General features: G+C 52.0%; 1 protein-coding gene across 5 annotated transcripts in view; it reads right to left on the bottom strand.

Moving 5' to 3' along the window:
- Positions 1–2,457: 2,457 nt before the first annotated feature.
- Arid3a (AT-rich interaction domain 3A) overlaps positions 2,458–8,519 on the bottom strand; it is a 28,515-nt gene continuing 22,453 nt past the window's right edge. For 3 of the 5 annotated variants that reach the window (XM_029482997.1, XM_021174412.2, XM_021174409.2), the window contains exons 6-9: positions 8,015–8,262; positions 6,691–6,990; positions 6,146–6,244; positions 2,479–5,745 (exon numbers count right to left, since the gene is read on the bottom strand). In XM_029482997.1, the coding sequence (XP_029338857.1) occupies positions 5,552–5,745; positions 6,146–6,244; positions 6,691–6,990; positions 8,015–8,262 (841 nt within the window). In that variant the 3' untranslated portion in view covers positions 2,479–5,551. Of the gene's footprint in view, positions 5,746–6,145; positions 6,245–6,690; positions 6,991–8,014; positions 8,263–8,519 lie in introns of all 5 variants that reach the window. The other 2 variants (XM_021174410.1, XM_021174411.2) reach the window with 1 other exon arrangement.

Genomic DNA, 8,519 nt, shown 5'->3' with positions numbered 1-8,519 from the left:
TGGTCTACAAAGTGAGCGCCAGGACAGCCAGAGCTATAAAGAGAAACCCTGTCTCGAAAAACCAAAAAAAAAAAAAAAGAAAAAAGAAACAGATGGCTCAGTCGGGCAGCAGTGGTGGCGCACGCCTTTAATCCCAGCACTCGGGAGGCAGGGACAGGCGGATTTCTGAGTTCGAAGCCAGCCTGGGCTACAAAGTGAGTTCCAGGACAGCCAGGGCTACACAGAGAAACCCTGCCTCAAAAAAAAAAATAAATAAATAAATAAATAAATAAAAGAAAGATAGAAGACAATCTATCTTCTTTGGGTCCTCAGCACGGGGGTCAGGTATGTGTGTCAAAGGCCAACTTGGGAGCTTGAACTTGGGTGCAAAGTTCCACTTGTCAGGTCTGAATGGTGGGTGAGCTCCTTGTAGGATTCCAGACCACTGGTTCCTTGCCTCCCCCCACCCCCCAACAACCTGTGGCTGATGGGCTCATGTGCTTCAGGCCCCAGGTACATCTGTATCTGACCTGAAGCTTTCTCAGCCTCCATTCTAGGGTGCTGGGCAGGGACAGCAGCTGGGGCAGGCTCCCCTGCAGCAGGCCAGCCCTTGAGGCTTGGTCACGTTCCTTCCCTGGGGGTGGGTGGCCAGGCAGACTCTGAGGTTAGAGGTCAGCCCGCCCCCAGCCCAGCCCCTGCAATGAGGATAGTCCAGTTGTGTAGGCTGTAAGAACAAAAGCCACACTTGGGCGTTCGAGACCACCCAGTTGCCAGACCTCTGAGAAAATGGAAGGAACCACCAATGATTGAGGGAGCCACATCAGGGGAAACTGAGGCACAAACATACTTATTCCCCGTACAGTAGCCCCAATGTCTCCGTTCTGTCAGTGCCTAACCATCCCCCCATGGATGGCCCATCATCTGGGGACTCCTTGGGGGGGGGAAGGATGATAGTGGATCCCCCCCCAGGAGGGAGGGAGGGAAAGGATGATACTGGATGTCCCCCAGGAGGAGGGAGGTCCAACTGACCTCCCTGGAATTTTGTTCTGCCGGTCTGAGTAGTTTCGGATCCCTGGGTGGGATGTGCTACAGGGCTCTGAGGCATCTCAGAGCTGTGCAGCCTCAGGGCCACTCAAGTTCCCTCTCTGATGCTCTTTGACCAAGGAGAGAAAACAGCAGGACCAGCTAAGCCAATTTTCCTGAAAGATGCCTTCCTTTTAAAAATAAATAAACAAATAAACAGCTGGCCCTTATCCTTCACCTGGGTATCAGGGGCAGGTGGATGGCATCCTTCCTCAGGAACAGGGTATAAAATGCTGGTTTGAGGGGGTAGTAGGAGCCAGCCAGCAGCTATTTTCCTCAATTCTGTCAGCAACCTGAGGAGGGACTAGCCTGGGCCAGCCTCAGTCAGAGCAGGCAGGATGAGCATCGGGTGGGCCAGGTCTGGACCTGTCCACCAGGCCGCATCTGCCTTGAGTCATGCAGTCTCCCGAGTCCCCTGCGTGAGGTCACTGCCCGCCCGTCAAGGTGTGCCCAGGGACCCTCTCCCTGGTGCCCACTGAGGCACATCACAACTGGAAGTGGCCAAGCCGGGTGTGGTAGCACACACCTTTGATTCTAGTTCTCTGGAGGCTGAGGCACTCGTGAGCCAGGAGGCAAGTAGGTGGCCTGCTCTCCTGGAGGTTACCAGGAGCTTTGGTCCCTGGATGATGGGAAGTGGTGGCGGTGGTGGTTGGTGGCGAGCCCTGGGGAGTTAGTTGGCTTTAGAGGGCTCCACCTGGTTGTGTGTGTGTGTGTGTGGGGGGGGGGGTGGAGGTGTGAGTGTCACATGTAACTAGCCCAGGGGACAGAGATGGGATGATGTTGTCTCAGCATGAGCTGAGGGTAGGGCTAGAAAGGAATGGCTCACAGACAGGAGGCCGACGGGGAAGGCATGCAGGGGAACAGCCTGTGCAAAGGTCCTGAGACAGGCCATGCATGTGGCTCCCTGCTTTAGTTCCAGTTCCTGGGAGGCAGAGGCATTGCCCATCTCTGTGCTTTGAGTTTTGGGCCAGCCAAGGTTTTGTAATGAGACCCCGTCCCAAGAGAATATCGTCAGCATAGACTGTATGAAATTCTCAGATAGTAAAGTTGTTTGTTTGGTTTTTGTTCTGTTTTTCTTTTAAGCATGAAAGGAAACAGTAGCTAGACAGGAACCCCACCCTCTCCATGATCTGAGTTCAGTCCCTGAGACCGACGGGGTGGAAGGGGAAAACCTTGCACACAGCACCCACCCACCGTCCACGGGGCAACCTTGCACCCAGCACCCATACAGACATGAAGTGAAAGGAGAAAGCAAGTAGCAGGCAGGGCCTCCTCCACACAAACCAGGTGCTTCCTAAGTCTCGCCAACTACTCCTGTCCCCAGACATCCATTCCTAGTATGTCCTGTGGGGTCCCCTCCACACACAAACAAAACAAAATCAAAAAAGCCACTCCTCTTTCACAGAAGCGTCTCAACTCTTTAATATCACTGACTTACAGGGTTACAATCCCGTTAAATATTTCTGAGGTTTAAATACAATCCACAATAAGGTCATAAAATGTAAACTTTCAGTGTTTTTTTTTTTTTTGTAATTTCAAAAATCACACCTTCCCCCATTGTTGTCTGAGTTTTCCTGTTAATAGCTGAATTTTCCTGAATATTCCGCACAGCTGTGACCATTGTGGGCCGCAGGCCACAGCCTGGGCGGGAACTGACCACAGGGGCCTGACCAGAGGTAGAAAACAGTTTTTTCTTTCTTTTTTTTTTTCTTTTTTTTTTTAATTAAATTTTTTTTAAATCCACTTATTTATTTTTTCACTTTTACCTGAGTTTGTGTGCAACCCCCAGGCTGTCGGACAAGCCCTTCCCACCCCCAAGAAACAAAAATTCCCCTGTTCCTAACAAAACAGCCCAGCTCACATTTACCCAGAAGGAAAAATAAAATCCACAAAAGCCAAAATTATGTGGAGGTGGGAAAAAAAAACCCAAAGTGTGTAAAAATGATTAAAATGAAAGAAAAAAAAAACTAGACTGTACAGATGCATAACCCTCAGAAATCATTAACCCAGCTGTCCCCAAACCCCATCCCTACCCACCCACTGCAGCTGGACAGACAGACAGACACATGGCCTGGTGGCCTGCGTAAGGGTGACCAAGGAAGGTTCTAGAAGCAGCCTGTGCCTGCCCCTCCACCCTTTGCCCTGAGTTTGGGTGTCTCACCTGCCCCATGCCAAGCCCTGAGGTACCAGGTGGACAGTGACGACCCCAGCTCTGACCCCACTCCAGTCTGCATGGGTGCCAACTGAACCCCATGTCAAGGCCTAATGGGGCAACTGAGGCACAGACAGGACCAAGGAGGGCTGCTGAGTATGCCCAGCAGGGGGCACCCCACTACAGTCACAGAGCCATGGGGGGCAAGGTCCCCTGAGTTAGGATCTGGCACTTCTGGTCACTCACGGAGCCTGAGATACAAGTGGACACCAAGTTCCCACCATGGGCATTGAGAAGGTGACCAGACAAGTGGGTGACCTGGGCGCATTTCTTTTTCTTTTTGGCATCAAAAGACCTGAGGTAGAAAGAAATTTGCCTTGCATGTGCCCACCAAGGTGACCCCCTCAGATAGACCCCACTAGGGACACAGGAGGCTGGCTGCTATATCCCTGAGCCAGTTACCCATGGAGGTGGACTTTGGACAGGGTTGTCAGAAGGGACAAGGACCCCTTCAACACCCGTGACCAGGAATGATTGTGCGGCTAAGACAGTGGCCCCAAAACGGGGCAGGCAGAAGCTTCCAGAAGGAAAAGTTGAGATCTCCCTCCCCTCCAAATAGGCAGCACCCCCCCTCCTGGAAGGATGGAAGGGGTGTGTTGACAACCTGAGACAGAGGACGAAAGAGGGTCCGATCCCCATAGCATACACTCGGGGGTTCATGGCTCCTGGGGCTGAGGAAAAAGCAGGTTCCAGCTCCCAGGTTTGCATATGCACCACTCCTCTTCCAGGAGAACCCAGCACTGCCCACTTGGGAATGGAGACCAGTGTGAGTCCAGGACAGGTTCCTCCGTCCAGCAGAGAGTATGTATGCAGCTCCAGCCAAAAGGAATCAAAGTTTTTTGGTTTTGTTGTTGTTGTTGTTTGACAGGATTTCACTGTGTAGCCCTGGGCAGCTTGGAATTAACTGTAAGACCAGGCTGGTCTACTCACAGAGTGCTGGGATTAAAGGTATGTGCCACTGCCCAGCCTGGTCTTACTTTGCTTCTTTGAGATAGGGTTTCAAGTAGCTCAGGCTGGCCTCAGCCTCTATATGTAGCCAAGGATGACCTTGAACTCTCTCTCAATCCCCCTGCCTCATCCTCCTAAGAGCTGGGATGACAGGGTGTGCCACCATGCCCAGTTTGGCTGGACTATGGGAGAGACAGCAGGACCCTTCCTGGTTGACTACTGTCACATTCAGGTGTTGTCCCAGCAAGGGGAGTGACAAAGACAGGAAGAGAGATGGAACACAGGCGGCTGTGACTCAAGTCTAATCCTTGCCCTGAGCTAGGCCCGTTGTTGCATCTGTCTCTTGAAAGCAACCTATCCAGGCAAAGAGGACCCAGCACCATCATCCCTGAGGCACAGGAGGCCACTGCACTCCATGGCTCCCCTACCCGTTTCTAGAACATTCTGTGTCCTGGGTACGCAATCCAGGTTCCTGAATGATGGAGCCAGTGGGCAGGGCCAGCCTGACAGAATTGTGGAAACTGCTGAAAGCCAGCATCTCCTAGCTGAGCCAGGGGCACTGTAGGACACGCAAGGGCTCTGGGGTGACAAGGGTGGGGACCGACCATGGCTGGTATTTTGCTTTTCTCTTTTTTTAAAAAAAGTCTGTTTCCCTGAATGAACACAAATATATAGATATACAGATAGATTCTTCCTAAAATCCAATCCCTGCCCTCAAGAATAAAATAGAATATTTACAAAATCAGAAACCCCAAACCCTTTTTTAAAATTGCGTTCTGAAAGCGGAGATCTTGTTTTAAAAAGAAAAGAAAAATTCATAGCTTCCAAGGTTGGTTTTTCCAAAAGGAACTATGGCTAAAGACCAAGGAACAAAAAAAAAAAAAAAAAAAAAGAAAAAACAAAAACAAAACAAAAAATTGTGAACACGCAGTGCCGGGATTCATGAGGTAAACAGACGTGCTTGAATGGGCTACTCAAGCAAAACCCCGTGGAAGCCTCTGGAAAGGGGACCTCCTTCGGCTTCGAGGTTGCCTTGGTGGCTCTCATCAAATCCGTTTCTTGGAGTCTCCGAAACCTGAGAGATTCAAGTGTTCTTTGCTTTGCCCTGATTTATTAAATCTGTTTCTCCATCTATCTATCTTTCTATATATGTATATATATATATATATTCTTTCTTTCTCTCTCTCTTTCTCTCTCTCTCTCTTTTTTGGCGTCAGTGTGGCTCCTTGGGAATCTACCGGCCCACTGGGATTCTTCTGACGTCCCAGGTTCCCCTGTGTGGCCGTGTGGTCCCTGTGGCGAGTGGGCAGCCATGCAACTTGGTTTCCTTTAAGGCAAGGAGTTGTTTGAGGTAGAAGACACGGTGGATGTAGACACCCCCGCCAGCCCCACCTGGCTGCTGCTGCCAGTGCTGCCACTGGCTCCTGTCCGGCTGCCCGTGGTGGTGTTGGTACCGATGCTGCTGACGCCCCCTTTGCCGGGGACGGAAGGTGCTGTAGGAGGTGGCTGAGCGAACAACACACCTGGGACAAAGACAAAGGGAGGGTCGTGTCACAGGGCTGGGCTTCTCAAGGGCACAAGTCTGTGATCCTAGCAATTCGGGGGGGGGGGGGCTGAGGCAGAAGGATCACTAGTGTGATGCCAGTGCAAGACTAGCCAGAGTGCACTGGCAAGACCCTGCCTGCCAATGGAGCCAAATAAGTGAACTGGCCGGACAGCTCAGTGGGCAAAGCTGCTTGCTGTCAACCTGGGAGCCCTGAGTTGCATCACTAGGACTCAGGGTAAAAGAAGAAAATGGACTCCCACAAGTGGTCCTCTGACCTCTGCACGGCCCCTTCCCCCAGCTCCGACATACAGCTGAGAGTGATGCCTTCTCCCAGGGCAGGCGAGTGGGCGGAGGTGGGAGGGACCCCTGGGCCTTACCTGTGTATACAATACCATTCATCTCCACGGACATGCTAATACTGTTGCTGCCGTTGGCACTGGTGAGACTCACAGCTGAGTCCTGGCGGCTCTCAGAGGCTATAGGAGCAAGAGATCCACCATGCCCGTCAGAGGTCCACCTGGGGGAGTGGCTTGCTTCCTGTCTACCTCCTCTAGAAGGCCTTTTCCAAGTTTTTGGAGGGGTTACTTCATTTATTCGTTACTTGTTTTTATGAACAGGCATTTTTATGTAGCTCAAGTTAGCCCTGGATTTACTCACTCTCTTCCTTCTTCAACCTACAGCGGGGACAGCAGGTATAGACCACCATGTGCAAACCCCCCCCCCCCCCCCCCCCGGCACCAAGGGCCATGTGACACAAATTCTGATCAATGTTACCATCTCCTTGGAGCCTGTCGACTCCCAAATGGACAGACTGGGTTTCTCCCAGCACAGCACGAGCCCTCGACGCCTGTCTTCCTGCTTTGCCCTTGTCTGACTGATGTGCCTGCACTCACAGGGAAAGGAGGGCTCTGAGCTCTCGTACCTTGGCTGTTGATGCGGATGTTCATGGGCAGCTGGGCTGTCATGGCCAGGAAGCTCTGCTGCACAGCTCGCTGCATGAGTCGCTGTTGCTCATCGGCCACTAGGGCCATCTTCTTTTCTGGAGGCTCTGTGGATTCCAGCTTCTCCCGGAGTTGCTCCAGGGCGGCCGCCTGGGCCGCAACGGCTGCCTGGGCTGCCGCAGCTTGCACCGCTGCAGCCTGGGCTGCGACAACAGGGTGGCCTGCCAAAGACACAGGTAGGCGGCCTGGGACTGTGATGGGGATGGCCGAGGAGTCTTCCTCTAGACAGACAGAAGAGCAGGTGGTCAGGAGGGACCTGGGGGAGAGCTGGCTTTACTACCAACAGAGTGAATAGAAACAGACACTCCCTGGTGGATTTTGCTTAGGTGTTTTGTTTTGTTTTGTTTTTTTGAGAGTCTTATGTAGCCCAGGCTGGCTTCAAACTCACTTTTGTAGCTAAGGATGACTCTGAACTACTGATAACGTCTTCCAAGTGCCTGGATGACAGATAAACCGATGTGCATCACTTTATTTCACTTATATGGTGTTGGCATAGTACCCAGGGCACACTAGGCAAGTACTCTACCCACTGAGCTACCCCGCCTCGGCATTAAGTATGTGTTTGGAAGAATTCAGAGCCTCTGTAGACAAGAGTGTCTTACCCAAGTGGGAACATTCTTATTGAGAACATGTGGAGCTGGGCTTTATGCTTGCTGGGGGCTTCATACACAGGATAGGATACTTCCCAACAACCTCACAAAGCTCAGACACCTTCCCACCTGATTCATAAGCCAAGCTCAGAAAGGATTAATGAGTGGCTCAGCATTAGACTCAGGGTGGTTCAAGGGTCAGAGTGTCGTGACATGTCTGGAGGGTCTGGTATGTGTCAAAGGTCTCCACAGCTTAGAAGGACACAGAAGTGACAAGTTAGTAATATCTGCCATGCACCAGAGACCGACGCTATGACTGATTAGCAGTGCTGGGTTTAGAAAGGGGTACGATGCTCAGTTAGTAATATCTGTCCTGGTGTAGACGTGAAAACCAGAACTCAATTAAAATATACTCTGCAAGCAGAAGCTAATGGGTCACACATGAGGCATGTCTGCCTTAGCAAAGGACTGGGGAATGAAGACTGCCTGCTTGCTGACGTCTTTCTGCTGTAGACAGGGGATGGGAGAGCAGGAATTGCCTGCTCTTGGATGCCTCGGGAATGGACAGGAATAGAGAACTCTTTCATACTAACGAGGGTTTATCACGGTTACCCAGAGAAATAAAAGGATCACCCCCTCCCCTCACATGAGTCACCTTTCTTGATCTTGGGCGCTGGGGTGATGGAACTGCCATTGGTGCTGGCAGCGAGGCCCAGGGGAGTCACTGGTAGCTTGGGTGAGGGCAGCATGCTGTGGGCTCCACTGGGTGAGTAGGCAAAGAGCGAGCCGCCGAAGCTCTGGCGCCTGCCCTCCCTGCGATTGCTGTCTATGGCGGCCTGGAGCTCGTTGGGGCTGCTCAGGCCTCGCCTCTCACACTCATAGGGGTAAAGATACTTCATGTACCTGTGGACAGGGAGACAAGATGGCACTGAGACAACTAAGGGAGTGTCATCCCGCCCCAAGCTCAGGGAGGAAGAGGTGGTGGGTTATCTGAGAATGAGGTGGGCTATCTCAGGAGGAGGAGGAGGTGGCGTGCTATCTTAGAAGGAGGTGGTGTGCTACCTCAGGAGGTGTTGTGCTATCTGAGGAAGGAGGTAGTGGGCTATCTCAGGAGGTGTTGTGCTATCTGAGGAAGGAGGTAGTGGGCTATCTCAGGAGGT

This window comes from Mus caroli, chromosome 10, assembly GCF_900094665.2.
Source record: "Mus caroli chromosome 10, CAROLI_EIJ_v1.1, whole genome shotgun sequence".
NCBI classification, from domain to species: Eukaryota; Metazoa; Chordata; class Mammalia; order Rodentia; family Muridae; genus Mus; species Mus caroli.
This window is presented reverse-complemented; position numbering and strand designations above follow the sequence as displayed.